This window comes from Equus quagga, chromosome 5, assembly GCF_021613505.1.
Source record: "Equus quagga isolate Etosha38 chromosome 5, UCLA_HA_Equagga_1.0, whole genome shotgun sequence".
Classification (NCBI taxonomy): Eukaryota; Metazoa; Chordata; class Mammalia; order Perissodactyla; family Equidae; genus Equus; species Equus quagga.
Window position 1 is genome coordinate 101,030,939 of NC_060271.1, and position 16,382 is coordinate 101,047,320.

The 16,382-nt window shown below is 42.3% G+C and overlaps 1 protein-coding gene across 2 annotated transcripts in view; it reads right to left on the reverse strand.

Moving 5' to 3' along the window:
* Window positions 1–16,382, reverse strand: part of PRKCE (protein kinase C epsilon) — a 494,927-nt gene that overhangs the window by 162,546 nt on the left and 315,999 nt on the right. For both annotated transcript variants that reach the window (XM_046661900.1, XM_046661902.1), the window contains 2 exons: window positions 3,289–3,431; window positions 796–892 (listed from right to left, as the gene is read on the reverse strand). In XM_046661900.1, coding sequence (XP_046517856.1) covers window positions 796–892; window positions 3,289–3,431 — 240 coding nt within the window. The remainder of the gene's footprint in view (window positions 1–795; window positions 893–3,288; window positions 3,432–16,382) is intronic.

The following is a 16,382-nucleotide window of genomic DNA, read 5'->3' on the forward strand; positions in this document are numbered from 1 at the left end:
AAAGGGGGCTACAGAAAAGCAGGGCACTATTGTTATGCAAGACGATTACTGCTGTTCTGTAGATACAAACATCCCTTCCCTGGACGTCTGCTGCTTGTCACCAGAGGGGAAGGTTTAAATGTGTAAGTCCCTCCTCAGCCTCAGCATTCTCCGATGCCTAAAGAATTCAGAAACCTCTGATTACTTTAAGCATATTCTTACAGGAAGGAGACATCCTGAGCTGAGCCTTAGACAGGAGTCAGGCCTAGAGCTGGCTTCCTCACCATGTCTTCTCGTCTTCTCACAGTCTCTTCTCCAGCTTAGTCTTCCTATCCCCACCCAGGCCAGGAGAGGAGATGGCTTCCCCAGCCCATCCCCTGATTCCTGCCCTGATCTCAGGTTTGGGGTATGATGATTAGAGTTCGGAAGGGAAGGAGTCAAACTCAACTGAATGGCGGTGACAGGCCAGGGAGCAGACACTGGACAGAGTGGTAAGAGAAGGGCTGCACTCTCTCCCTCTCCTATACTCCGGACTCGGGAAAGAGGCGAGGGAAAAGCAAGAACCACAGCATCACATGCTCTCTCTCTCTTACTCAGCCTGGGAGGAATTTAAGGCAGGCACGGCCATTTAGAGCCTCACCCTCAAGAAAGCCTTATAGAACGAAAGAAGCTAATGAGTCAACAGAAAGGGCGTCTGAAGCCTTTCAGGGGCTGTGGTTCAGCTAACAAGGTCATTCTTAGGCGGAGAGGCCTCAAGCTCCTTGGTCCTTCCAATGACAGAGCGCAGAGGTAAAGAAGCAAATCTGAGGGTCTCACCCTGGTCACAAGGGGAGGTGGGTGCTGACTTGGATCGATCTTCCTCAGATGGTGAGCTTCCAGAAGTAGGCTGTGGGGACTCGGCACCAGCGATGAGCTAAAGAGAAAGAGGGGAGAGCGGCATCAGAAGGGAGGGTGGTGAGTTCCCTGAGGTCAAAAGCGTCAGGATACTATACCAAGGACCACGGGAGTGCCTGGTACACAGTGGCACTTGCTGAACTGATATCCTGAAAGCATAGACTCGAGGTTTCACGTGTTAATTAAAGGGAAGAAACCAAGAAACTTCAGTTTGTTCAATTTGTATCTATCCAAACACAACTGACCTTTCTAAGCAAAGCTCAACCTTACCCCTTCCAGAAAACCTTCCCTGCAGATACAAACAATGCAAGTTGCCTCACTCAGAGCAATTTGACGCTGGTTGTCTCCAACACCGGTTTGGCATTTAGTCATGATCTTGTTTAGCTTTATTTAGTTAACAATCCCTGTATGTGTCTATGGTGTGGGCTCTCTACCCAGGGAAACTAAAGGTAAAGCTCTATCCAGTATTTGTGTTGCCCCTGGTGACTGGCACAAAGTGATACACATAATAGAAGTTCAACAAAGATTTCCAGATGTATTGATATTTGCTGGCAAATTTTAATAGAACATGCCCAGTGAAGTCTATTTCCTGGCCCCAATACTTGCATGTCCATTTTAAGTTCCCATTAAAGGCAGAGGTTTGGACTAGAGGTCACAAGCACTTCTGTCCCCTTTGACTCTTGATCTTCTGCCTCTGCGCACACGTCCTTTCAGGATGATGGACTCCTTGTGAGGGGCAATAGGAAGGGACCCAAAGCTCCAGCAAGCCTGATGCCCCTGCAGAGAAGCCCCTTTAGCTTCTGACCAAGAGCACTTCTTTCCCACCCTCTCCTACGAACTTGAGCTACTACTTGGTTCACTTGGCTTTTTCCAGCATAGTAATAAAAATATCGGGACTGAAGGCCCTGAGTCTCTGTCCCTGCCTGAGTTTCTCCATGTTGGCCTCTTAACCACCAGGTTCCCTCAAATCCAAGAGAGACAGATGATGCCTGGCTACTGGCATCAGAGCCCATGGGGGAGAGGACAAGGACTGAGTCTTCTTTTAAATGTTTCATGACAGTTAATAAAGATTCTGCCTCAAGTTGCTTCTAGCAAGAAAAAAACCCATGTCTCCTAAAAAGGGTTCTCTCTAGAGCTCATAAATGTGTGTGACCAACATTGTCATCACAGTGTGTTTGCTTAACCCGCCCCTTCAGTGGGGCCCTCGCATTCTTGGGTGCTGACATTCTGCTTTCAACCCCACTGCCTTGGGTTAATAACTGAAGTCCTGTTTCCACCAGTGGGATCCACAGAGCTGAGAAGAGCCACCAGAAGCACAAAATCTCATGGTTAACCAAGAGAAGAGAATTTCTTTTCTCCAACTCCTGCAAAACAGCATTGTCTATTGGGAAAGTAGAGAAAAAGTTAAGAAGCTGGAAACAATTCACACCTTCCCATTCGAGGGAAAATGTTCTTCTGAAAGGCACCAGGGAAAAGGTATGGGCAGCTTCTAAAATGAGAAGGGAAACACAGGGCCCTTCAGAAGGTATTTCAGGGCAAAACTTAGGGAGAACATTTAGGAATCAAGATTATAGAAGCACCCAGAGTCAGATCTGCTTTTCCAGTAAAAGCTTGAGAATTCCTGATACTGGGCAAGGAGGACCACTGTCCACCCCACCCCCAGCAGGATTTCTTGCCCAGCTAACATGGTTCTGATTTTCTCATAACTTACTTTTTCAAAGACCTCTTACATTTTCTAGGCTAGGAGCCAAGGCTAAGAAGGGCCTTCAAACAAAATGCTACGGATGCCTTTCGCTCTATTTACATATGTGGGCCCTGACTTACCAAAATAACATTTTAGCAAATGGATCTCTTCCTACTGACATTCAGAATGTCACAAGGATAGAGACAGGGCTTTGGTCTCCAAAGAAGGGCCCAGATGTTTCATGTCGTGGGGCATTAACAATATTCCTCGGGCAGCTGAGTGCCGGCACTATCGCAAATCTTCTTGGCTTGCTCCCTAGAAAAGAATGTGGTTCCAGCTCTTCATCCATTTATCCTCATTACAGCGATACCAGGGGCGAAGTTCAGACACTGACATTGCTTTCATGCCAGTTCTGGAGGCAGAGAAGTCTACTTCCTTGTCTAGAGTTGTGCTTTTTCTAGAGAGAATTCCAAAGTCCTCATCGCAAAGTTTATGTGCCTCTGAGAAACATAACACCTGAGGCCTGCTTTGAGGTTCCCCCACTTCTGGAACTGAAGGAGATGTTAATGTTACCTGCCTGACCATTTCTTTTCCTTTAAGCACATGCTGTTTTGAGTACAGTGTGGCAAACCTAGCCATCTTATAACCTCACTTCAGTGGACTCTCAGGAAGCCAGCACAGGGATGCTGGCCCACAAAGAGCTCCGGAAACACCACCGAATAGTCAGTTACCTTTTTCCTCCTCTGGCCGCTGTTGGTGATTTTGTCCGGAGTGACGCCCAGGTCCGCCAGGACTTTGGCAATTCCTCTGGCGTCCACGCCACAGTTGGGAGCCACGTTGGTCTCACAGCGTCGGTGAACGTTCATTTTGCAGACTGCAAGGAGACACAGAGAAGAGATTCCCCAATGTTCATGGCCTAAAATGCGACCTTATTTTTTTCTTCTGATTGTAAATGTAATATATGTTCTTTTGTTAGAATTTGGAAAATGCAGAAAGCCAAAAAGAGAAAAAACATCATCCCCTCACACAGAACTAAAATCATCCATCAAACCACCATACAGAGATAACCACTGTTTACAGATAAGTAAATAACACATTTAAATTTCCTTTCAGGGAGCAGAACACTGTAGAAAAACTTAATTGGTTTATCTGAAGAAAGTTCACTTGGATTCTGAACCCAAAGGGGTCACATGTATGCAGTCTACTCTATCACTCTGCTAAAATGGAGGAATGCCCCCAGCCGAGCCTATTCAGATGCTCATCTGAAAATGAGAGATTGAATGAGGTGACCTCCAGGGCCCCTTTCAAATCTAAAATCCAATTGCAAAGGAACAAGGGCCATGCTTGAACGTCTTCGTTTGGCCCACATCACTTTGTTGTCCTTGGTGTAGGACATCAGAGGTGACAACATAAATGGTTCTGGTTTGCAGTCCAGCGTGCAAGGAGATTGGAAGTCGTCACTCGGTGCTAACAAGTAAAAGCTGAACAGACTGAAAAATCAACAACTCTTCTCAGATTTATCAGAGAAGTGAGGTCACAGGGCAAAGTGCTGCCCCCAAAATGGGAGAGACGGACAGGTGATCACAGTGAATTACAACTTCCTGGAGCAGAGACCCCCGAACAGCAACCTATGTGGAACCAGCACCAGGGTGGGCAGGCTGAACTGAAACTGGCAAATTGCTGGAGTCTCAAAGTGGATAAGTCTGAGAGTCAAAACTTCTCAGCAGACCCAGTCACAGGGGAGCGCACACTTTTGGGCTCCCCTCAACTCCTAATTGTACCATAGGAGTTCAACCACGTTCTCACAGTGAATATTGGAGAAAAATTCTCTTATGCTTCTGGCAGGGGGAAGGCAAAGGAACCATTCCGAAATATACAGAGCATTCTGTTCTTCATAACAAGGCCTGTACTCAGGAGAAACTATTTTACCCCAGAGCCTAAACTTTTGTAGTTTTATCAGATCTGAACTGACCTGGAGGAAGGAAAATACCCAACTCCAGCCTGCGGTAGCCTTCCATGTGGAAAAAGGGACATACCCAACTCCAGCCAACTTTAGTCACACTGTCCCACATAGGGGGGAGAAAAGAAACCTGAGAAATACTTATGAAGCTCCTAGACAGAGGCCCAGGCTCACTGAAAGGCTGAGATGTAACCACAGGACTATAGAATGCTTCCTCTCCCCCACACCTCACCACCACATCACTAAAGGCCGGCAATTCCTTTTACCCAGGACATCATGTCCAGCTATCATGGAAAAATTACAAGGCAGACTAAAAGGCAAAAAACACAGCTTGAAGAGACAGAGCAAGCATCAGAACCAGACCCAGACATGGCATGGATGTTGGAATTATCAAACCAGGAATTTAAAACAACAATGATTAATATGCTAAGGGCTCTAATCAATAAAGTAGACAGCATATAAGAACAGATGGGCAATGTAAGCAAAGAGATGGAAATTCTAAGAAAGAATCAAAAGGAAATGCTAGAGATCAAACACACTAAAACAGAAATGAAGAATGCCATTGATGGCCCATTAGTAGAATGGACAGAGCTGAGGAAATAATCTCTGAGCTTGAGGATATGTCAATAGAAACTTATAAAACAGAAAAGCAAAGAGAAAAAAGACCAAAAAAAAAAAGGAACAGACTGTCTAAGAACTGTGGGACAACTATAAAAGGCATAACATATGTGTTATGGGAACACCAGAGGAAAACAGAGAGAAAGGAACAGAAGAAATACTTGAAGCAAAAGTCACTGAAGATATCCTCCAATTAATGTTAGACACCCAACCACAGATCCGGGAAGCTCAGAGAACACCAAGCAGAATAAATGCCAAAACAAAAAACAAAACAATAACAAACTACACCTAGGCACATCATACACAAACTGCAGAAAATCAAAGATAAAGAAAAATAATTTTCAAAGAAGCCAGAAGGAAATAACATCTTACCTATAGAGGAGCAAAGATAAGAATTACATTTGACTTCTCAGAAACCACGCAAACAAGGAGAGTGGAGTGAAATATGTGAAGTATTGAGAGAAAAAAATCACCAACACAGAATTCTATTCTCTGTGAAATTATCCTTCAAAAGTGAAAGAGAGGGGGCCGGCCCTGTGGCCAAGTAGTTAAAGTTCCGCACGCTCTGCTTTGGCGGCCTGGGTTCGGGGGTTTGGATCCCAGGTGTGGACCTGCTCCACTCATCAGCCATGCTGTGGAGGCATCCCACATGCAAGTTGGAAGAAGATTGGCACAGATCTTAGCTCAGGGCTAATCTTCATCAGGCAAAAAAAAAAAAAAGAGGAAGATTGGCAATGGATGTTAGCTCAGGGGAAATCTTCCTCACAAAAAATTAACATTAAAATTGTTAAAAAGTGAAGGACAAATAATTTCTCAGACAAATAAAAATTGAGCAAATTTATTGGTAGTAGACCTGCCTTGCAAGAAATGTTAAAAGAAGTTCTTCAGAGAGAAGGGAAATGTTATTAGTCAGAAACTTGAATCTACTTAAAGAAAGAAGGAGCATCAGAGAAGGAATAAGTGATGGTAAAGTAAAAACTTTCACTTTTCTTCTTCTTTTTTTTTTTTTTTGGTGAGGAAGATTGTCCCTGAGCTAACATCTGTTGCCAATCTTCCTCTTTTTGCTTGAGGAAGATCATCCCTGAGCTAACATCTGTGCCAGTCTTCCTCTATTTTGTATGAGGGACACTTCCACAGCATGGCTTGATGAGCACTGTGTAGGTCCATGCCCTGGATTCAAACCTGCAAACCTCAGGCCACCAAAGCGGAATGTGCAAACTTACCCACTACATCACCAGGACAGCCCTATTTTTCCTATTCTTAATTGATCTAACAGAAATTGTTTTTCAAAATAATAATATAGCAACATGTATTTGATTAGGTATGCTTATATGTAAATCATGTGTATATAAATATATATTCTTATGTATAAATGACAGCAATCATACAAGTGGGAGGGGGAGGAATTAGGATTATTTTGTTATTATAAGGTACTTGCACTATCCACGAAGCATTAGGGTGTTATTTGAAAGTGGACTTATATTAGTTGTAAATATATTTGCAAACTCTATGGCAAACGCTTAAAATAAGTAAAAAAAAAAGAAGAACTGATATTCTAAGAAGAGAGAGAAAATGAAATCATATAAAATGTTTAATTAAAACCACAAAAGTCAGAAAAGAGTGGAAGACAAAAATAGAAACAAAGAACAAGGGCATCAAATGGAAAAAGTACAAAAATAGTAGTTATTAATCAGACTATATCAATAGTCACTTTACGGGTTTTTTTGCTTTTTGTTTTTTTGCTTTTTCTCCTCAAATCCCCCCAGTACATAGCTGTATATTTTAGTTTTGGGTTCTTCTCAAGGTGGCATGTGGGATGCCGCCTCAACATGGCCTGATAAGTGCCTCCATGTCGGCACCCATGATGCAAACCAGCAAAGCCCTGGGCTGCTGAAGAGGAGCAAGTGGACTTATCTACTTGGCCATGGGGCCGCCCTCAATAGTCACTTTAAACATCAATGGTCTAAATATACCAACTGAAAGACAGAGATTATTAAAGTGGATCAAAAAATAAGGCCCAACTATATGTCATCTACAAGAAACACACTTTAAATATGACACATATAGATTAAAATTAAAGGTACAGAGAAAAATATATCATGCTAACACTAATCAAAAGAAAGCAGGAGTAGCTATGTTAAGTTGAGACAGAGCAGACTTTAGAGCAAGGAAAGTTATCAGGGATAAAGAAGTGCATTACACAATGACAAAAGGGTCAATTCTCCAAGACAACTTTAAAATCCTTAATGTGTATGTACCTAACAACAGAGCATCAAAATATGTGAGGCCAAAATGTAGAATTTTAAGGAGAAATAAACAAATCCATTATTACAGTTGGAGACCTCAACACCCCTCTATCAGAAATGGACAGACCCAGGAGGCAGAAAATCAGTAAGGACACACTTGAAGTCAATGGCACCATCAATCAACTGGATATAATTGACTAGTATATCTATTGACTACTTCATCCAATGACAACAGAATGTACATTCTTCTCAAGCTCTTACGGAACATTTAGCAAGATAGACCACATTCTGGGCTACAAAACACACCTTAACAAATTTTAAAAAATGGAAATCATACAATGTCTGCTTCTCAGACCACAGTGGAATTAAATTAGAAATCAATAACAGAAAGATAGTTGGAAAATTCCCATAGACTTGGAAATTAAATAACACACTACTAAATAATACATGGGTCAAAGAAGAAACTTTGAGAGAGATTTAAAAATATTTTGAACTGATTGAAAATGAAAATACAACTTATCATAATTAGCAGCATACAGCAAAAGTATCCTTGAAAGACAAAATATGCCAAAACTCACATAAGAAATAGGCAATGTGAAAGGTCTATATATATTAAAGAAATTGAATAAATAATTAATAATCTTCCAAAACAGATAGCACCAGGTCCAGATGGGTTCACTGGTGAATTCTATGAATTCTACCAAACATTTAAGGAGGAAATTATACCAATTCTCTACAATAGCTTCTAGAAAATGGGAGCAGAGTGAACATTTCCTAACTCATTTTATGAGTCCAGCATTACCCTAATACCAAAATCAACAAAGACATTACAAGAAAAGACAACTACAGACCATTATCTTTCATGAATATAGATGTAAAAATACTCAATAAAATACTAGCAAATTGAATTCAACAATGTATAAAAAGAAATATACACCATGACCAAATGGGATTTATCTCAGATATGTATGGCTAGCTCAACATCTGAAGATTAATTCATGTAATTCATCACATCAACAGGCTAAAGAAGAAAAATTGCATAATCCTCTCAATGGTTGCATAAAAAGATTTGACAAAATCCAACACTCATGCATAATAAAATCTCTTAGCAACCAAGAAATAGAGGGAAACTTCCTCCACTTGATAAAGAATATCTACAGAAAGCCTACAACTAACATCATACGTAATGAAGAGAAACTAGAAGCTTTCTAGTCTCAGGAGGAAGACAAGGATGTCCCTTCTCACCACACCTTTTCAATATTGTATTGGAAGTATTAGCTAATGTGATAAGACAAGAAAAGGAGATAAAAGGAATACTGATTAGAAAGGAAGAAATAAAACTGTCTTTGTTCACAGATGATATGATCATCTATGTAGAAAATCCCAAAGAGTTGACAAAAAAATTTCTGGAACTAATAAGAGATCATAGCAAGATTGCAGGATACAAGTCTAAGATACAAAAGTCAATCACTTTCACATACACCAGCAATGATCAAGTGGAATATGAAATTAAAAACACGATATTATTTACATCAGCATCTAAAAACATGAAATAGATAGGTATAAATCTAACAAAATATGTACAAGAGCTATATGAGGAAAACTACAAAACTCTGATGAAAGAAATTAAAAAAGAACTAAATAAATGGAGAGAGATTCCACGTTCATGAGTAGGAAGTCTCAATGTTGTCAGGATGTCAGTTCTTCCCAACGTGATCTATAGATTCAACGCAATCTCAGTCAAAATCCCAGAAAGTTATTTTGTGGATATTGACAAAGTGATTCTGGAATTTATATAAGCAGAGGCAAAAGACCCAGAATGGTCAACGGAATATTGAAGAAGAACAAAATTGGAGGACTGACATTACCTGACTTTAAGACTTACGATAAAGCTACAGTAATCAAGACAGTGTGTCTTGGTGAAAGAATAGACAAATAGATGAATGGAACAGAATAGAAAGCCCAGAAAGAGACCCCCATAAATATACAAGTGATCTTTGACAAAGGAGCAAAGAGAATACAATGGAACAAAGATAGTCTTTTCAATAAATGGTGCTGGAACAACTGGACGTCCTCATGCAAAAATATGAATCTAGACACAGACCGGATGTCCTTCACAAAAATTAACTCTAAATGCATCATAGACCTAAACAAAAGTCAAAACCATGAAACTCCTAGAAGATAACAGGAGAAAATCTAGGTGACCTTGGATATGTTGATGAGTTTAAATATAACACCAAAGGCATAATGGATGAAAGAAAGAATTGACAAGCTGGACTTCATTAAAATTAAAAACTTCGGCTCTGCAAACAACATTGTCACGAGAATGATAAGACAAGCCACGGGTTGGGAGAAAATATTTGCAAAAGGTACATCTGATAAAGAACTATTGTCCAAAATATGCAAAGAACTCTTATAAGTCAACAGTAAGAAAATAAACAATTAAAAAATGGGCAAAAGACCTGAGCAGAAATCTCACCAAAGAAGATATATAGATGGCATATGAGCATATGAGAAGATGCTCACCATCATATGTCATTAGGGAAATGTAAATTAAAACAATAAGATAACATTACCTATCTATTAGAATGGTCAAAATCCAAAACACTGACAACACCAAATGCTGGTGAGGATGAGAAGCAACAAGAATTCTCAGTCAGTGCTGGTGGGAATGGAAAATGGTACAGCCACTTTGGAAGACAGTCTGGCAGTTTCTTACAAAACTAAACATACTCTTAGCATACAATCGAGCAATCGAACTGCTGGTATTTACCCAAATGAATTGAAAACTCGAGTCCCCACAAAAACCTGCATACAGATGTTTATAGCAGTTTTATTCATTATTCATTACTAAGGTTATTAATTACCAAAACTTGGAAGCAACCAAGATGTCCTTCAGTAGGTGAGTGGCTAAATAAACTTTGCTACATCCAGACAATGGAATATTATTCAGCACTAAAAACAAATTAGCTTTTGAATCATGAAAAGACATAGAACTTTAAATGCATATTACTAAGTGAAAGAAGCCAATGTGAAAAGGTTGCATACTGTATGATTCCAACTATACGACATTCTAGAAAAGCAAGACTATGGAGATAGTAAAAGGATCAGTGGTTGCCAGTGGTTAGTGGAAAGACAGGGATGACTAGGCAGACCATAGAGGATTTTTATGGCAGTGAAACTACTCTGTATGGTACTATGATGGTGAATACAGGGCATTACACATTTGTCCAAAGCCATAGAACATGCAATACCAAGAGTGAACTCTAACAGTTTACACTGAGTGATGATGATTTGTCAATCTAGGTTCATTGATTGTAACAAATGTACCACTCTGGTGGGGGATGTTGATAATGGGGAAGCCTGTTCGTGTATGGTGGTAGGAGGTATATGGGGACTCTGTATTTTCCCCTCAGTTTTGCTGTTAACCTAAAATTGCTCTAAAAATTAAAGAGCACACACACATGCACACAACTGTTTCTGAAATGAAACCAGGCAGCGTGGCTACTTGTTAGACCTCCTGGCCTGGTCACTTGCCTAGAAGGAAGGACAGCACAGAACCCCCCCAACCAAACCCAGGTTTGAAGAGTTTATCTGGGCAGGGGTGGGGCAGGGATGTTGGTGGGAGGAGGGCTCTCTCAGACAATATAAACAAACAAGAACGCTCCACCACAGCCTGGCCTTGGTGCTGTCTCCATTAATTGAGTTATTACTAACAAGGCCTGAAAATCCTCAGGCCCATCCCGGGCTCCAGGCACAGCCTCTGCTCTGAATTCCCTGTCCTGCTCTCCTTAGCAATAGCTGCCCTTGGACACTCAGTTCATCTCACCTGCACCTGCCCGCCAACCCCATGACAGTCCTCTTCTGTCTCTTCATGAAGGGACAGAAAGAACAAGAATGAAGTAACCAAATTAAGAGCATTTCTTAGCAAGGGCAGCTTGTCTATATAATTTAGCCACTGCTGCCCTCTGGTGTTGAAATGCTGGACGTGTCCATCCTATCAAAACCATTAGCTTGGGCTGGCAGGTTAGCAAAATAGAAATAAATGGTCTTTGAGGACTTTGTTTTTCCTTTTTAAAAACTCTGTTATTTCCCTGGGAGAGCTGTATAGTTTTCTTAATATGTTAAAAAAAAATCCCAATGACATGTCAGTTAGAAGGGAGGACATGAGAGAGTGACTTTGAAAGTGCTTTGAGAAGTCTGGAAACAAATGGGCAAAGCTGGCTGGGGAAGGGGAACTTGAGATAATGTAGGCAGACATAGTGAGGGTCCTGGAGGCTGGGGGGTTGACATCGGAGGCTGCAGACCAGGAAAAGAAAGTGGATGTGCCAGTTGGAACCCAAAGAAACCTGAGGTTCATTCAGTCATGTGGGTCAAACAAGCCAGCCACATTATCTCCCTTCCCCTTTCCTCTACCCCATCAGTATCAGTGAGCACCAAGGCCAAGGGCCCTTAGCCCCGGGCTGCCAATCCACTCCGAGCCCTAGGCTGGCCTTAGTGTTCATTTTCAGTGGTTTCACCTGGATGAACTGTGCTGGGAAGAAACATAGCAGCCTTGCTGGGGCTCTTTCTAAAGGAGAATCATTTTTCAACTACTCCCCAGCTTATCATCCCATATTCATTGAGCTCCCACTGTGTGCTGGGAGTGCTGTCCTCAGGACAGACCGGGGCTCGAGCATGTTGACCTTACTTTTCCTTTCCATGTTTCCACCCTTCTCATAGCTGAGATTAAGGCTAGGATTGCAATGAGGCAGGTCAGGCTGTTGGGAATTCTTCCAAAGCAAGCAGACAACCTTCTGAGAACAATGACAAAGCCACGCCTTAGCAGATGGGCAGGCCTGTGTGTCCCGCAGGAATCTCTTTAAATTAAGGCGATTTAGCCCTCGAGGGTGAGCCAGGGCAGTGGTTTGATTTCATAACAGGTTACAGTCAGCCATGCCATGCTCAGAGACAGGGAACAAACAATTGTGAAGAGGAAATTGTGTAATTGTGTAATAGAAGTTGGTAGGGGTGGGAGTGACTGACTGCAGAGTCCTGGGCAGAAGATGAGAAAGGGAGGGCAGAGGGGTAGTTCGTTGGGGGTCACACTGGCACCAAATGTTGCCAGATAGAGACTTGCGAGTCCTGATGCCACTGGCACCATCATTCAAAGCTTTCCAGAGACTATGATTGGCCAACTGTCTGCTACCCAGCATTCCTCAGATGAAAACTCTGTGACCTATTCCACTGACTCATGCATGAGTCCCCGCCAGGTACTGCGAGATGCTACTACAAAGGATTCAGTCAACCAAGAAGACTCCTGAGGCATCTCAGCCCTCAGCACTGAACTGCTTCTTCCTTCCCTGCCCTCTACTTGTAGACCGTTGACCTACTGAAACATCTTCCCTTGTCTCCCTTTCCATGTCCTTCTCCCTCAAAGTGTAGCTCAAGCCCTGTCTCCCCCAAAAAGCCTGTCCTGACCCCCCAAGTCCTGCTGGCCTCTCTTGCTCATGAATTACTCACACTCATTTCTGACTCGCTGCTTGAATTACTGTCTATTATTTAACTTGTTATGATGAATGCCCAAGTAGAGGGTAAGTTTCTAGAAAGCTAAAATGATGCTTTATCTCCAAGTTCTCCATGAGGTCTTGCACAAACCAGCAGACCATGCCATTCGCTGTATTCTAACTCTATGGAAATTAGTAATACTTAAATGCCAACTCTCAGGCCAGACCCCAACAGGTAACAGGTGACTGAAATCCTAAACTCACAACACAGGCATTTTCTGATCATGCAAAATTAAATGTCAAGGCAAAGGAAGGTAAAGCCGTCAGTGAACATGACTTATTTAGAAAGAAACTAACAACAAACAAAAAGTGTCCTGATGTAATTCCCGCCGTATGTGATTCAACCACAAAAAGACAACAGCTTAAAGTTACTGCAGGACTTCTAGGGGGCCTCTTTTCCATAATCACTCATGCATATGCATAAGATGCATATATGAGGGTATTTGCAGCAGCATAAAATAGTGAGGACACAGAAACAAGTAAACGTCCATCAAGAGGGCAATATTTAAATAATGTATGTCCATAATGTGGATTATTAAGCAGCCATTACAAAGAATGAAGTAAACTTATATACACAGACTCGGAAATACTCCAAGACATACCGTAGGAAAAGCAAATTGCAGAACAATGCATGCAGATTTAATTAACTATTTACTGAATGCTAATATGTCAGGCACTGTCTTGAAGTTGGGGAAAGAGTAGAGAACAAAACAGACCAAAAAGCCCTCTGCCTTCATGGACCTTACACTCTGATGAGGAGGGAGGGAAATAAACATTATATATAAGTAATTTAGAATATTGGAAGGTGATAAGTGTTGTAGACCAAAAAAAAAAGCAGAGGAATGTGATGGAAGATAAGAGATTAGAGCTTCAGTTTTTAAAAGGTGGTCAGGGTAGTCCTCACAGAGAAGGTGGTCACATTTGTGGGGGGTGGATGTAAAGGTGGGCAGCTTCTAAGATGGCTCACAATAATCTCCACCTCCTGGGATTCATGCCTTTATGTGATTCCCTCCCATTGGATGTGGGCTGGATGTAGCAATTCTGTTCTAAGGAACGGAAAATGTCAAAAGTGATAGGATGTCACTTTCCAGATTAGGTTACAAAAGACTGTGGCTTCTGTTTTGGGCATCCTCTCTCACTTTCTTGCTTGCTTTCTTGCTCTGAAGGAAGCCAGCCGCCATGTTGTGAGTTGCCCTATGGAGAGGCCCATGTGACAAAGAACTGATGTCTCCAGCCAACAGCCAGCAAGGACCTGGGCTGCCAACAGCCATATGAGTGAGCTTGGAAGGGATGCTCTTCCAAACGAGCCTTCAGACGAGACCAAAGCCCCAGCTGTCAGCTTGACTGAGAACTCATAAGAGAGCCTAAGTCAGAAACACTCAGCTGAGTTGTGTCTAGGTTTATAACACAGAGAAACTCTGAGCTAGTGAACACTGGTTGTTTTAAGCCACCAGGTTGTGGGGTCATTTGTTATGCAGAAACAGATACCTAATACAGTGTGCGTGTGTGTCTGTGAGTGTGTGTGTGTAAGTATCCATGCAGCAAACACACACAACGAGGCCTGAAAGGACCCACAGCAAATTGTTAGCAGCAGTTAAGTCTGGGGATGGACATGGAAAGAGAACATAAAGAAGGACTTTAATATTTTTCATACATATACTTAAATCTTGCTTGAATCTTTTACAGTGAGAATTATTTACATATTACTTTTTTTAATTCTAAAAATACAAGTAAAATTTAAGTGATGACAAGAAGCCTAGTTGTTAAAAAATAATAGTAAAGGACTGACATTTTCAGAAACAATTAGAATAAAAATGCTTTTTTATGTCTCTACTGTTTTTTAAATATTCAAAATACTTTTTTAAAAATGGAAAGAAGTGAGGACACCTTTCCACATTTCCTTTTTCTTATCTTTATGGCTCTGCACAGCCATTCGACGAGCTGTGCAGCGAAGACCACTCTGTTCATGACAGTCCTCAGAAGGCAGGAGGGCACTGGGATTAAAAGGAAGCCCAGGGTCACCACGTCAGTAACAGAACCAGGACAGACCAGCTCCCCAACTCCTAACCTGGGATCTCAGGCCACGACTCCCCTAAGGGGTTGTCCTCAAGCAAAATGGCCCCTGTTCTTCATTACTTCCTGTACACTAAGGGCACTCTGCCCCTTAGCCCACAAAAGCAGCCTCGGATCACAGTGGTTATTAAGATGAGATCTCAGGCAGAGACAGGAAGCCAGGAAGCGGTTTCTTCAGGAATCTCCAAGGTCCAGACCTTTCCCAACTGTACCTCATCCTCACCTTGGCACAGAGCTGCAACTAGAGCAGACAGACAGGCACAGGGGCCCCACAAGATGGGGACAGGGGCAAAAACAGGGCTTCTGAGGGTCCCTGTAGGGCAGACTGTGAATTGTGTAAAAAGGTCTGGCTTTCTGTTCAATTGCCCCTCCGTGTCTGATGACTTCAGGGCAGCTGTGCCAAAAATGTGATCACAGGCAGAAGAGAAATTGGTCGGGGGGGCAGGCCACAGGGCAGGTGAGAACCCCACATCTTCTTTAGAGAAGGAAACAAAAATCATAAGGTATTAGGAGCCTTTACTTCTAGGGGGCGCTGATTCCATGCATCGGTGGAAAAATAAAACAAAGATGCAGAAGAGCCCCAGAGAGGTTCACTGGTCCGGCTGAAGGTCAGGTTAGGGAGCAGCACAGTTAAAATGAAGTGAAACACAAAAAGGATTCAAATGCCTCGGCGACTTAGTGACACTAATATTTGAACATTTGAAGCTAATTTCTGGATGAACAGTGGTTGAGGTGCTCAGAGAGACTATGATGAGAGACTTAGAGAGACTCTGCAGGCACGTGAATCATAAGACAAAAGAGGAATGACATATTTTGCCTGCTTACTTAGTACCACTGTTTTTCTGCCCTTGATTAAGGAGCTCAGTTTGTTTTTTTAAATTTATTGTGTTTTTTCATGAGGAAGATTGGCCCCGAGCTAACATTTGTGCCACTTCTCCTCTATTTTGTATGTGGGTCGCCACCACAGCACGGCTTGATCCATGACCAGGATCTGAACCTGCAAACCCCGGGCCACCAAAGCAGAGTACGTGAACTTAACCACTACACCACTAGGTTGGCCCCAAGGAGCTGTTATTTAACAAATGTCTGTGAGCATCCTCCAAGGGTCTAGCCTGTCTGGGCTGTGAGCAGGAAGGTGGCAGCCCAGCAAACAAAGGTGGGTCCCCGCAGGTCCCTGGTTGTATCCTCTTGTGTATGTTGTCCAATCTCTCCAGTTCTTCATCCTCCACCAGTAAAATGGGGGTAATTACATGCCCTCTACCTGGCCGACAGAGAGATGGCTCCCAGCAGAGTACATACTCAACACCTGAACCTATGTGACTCAGGCAACTTTAGGCTGAAGGGAGAGTGACCAGGACAATCTCATGGATCCTCCTCTGTAG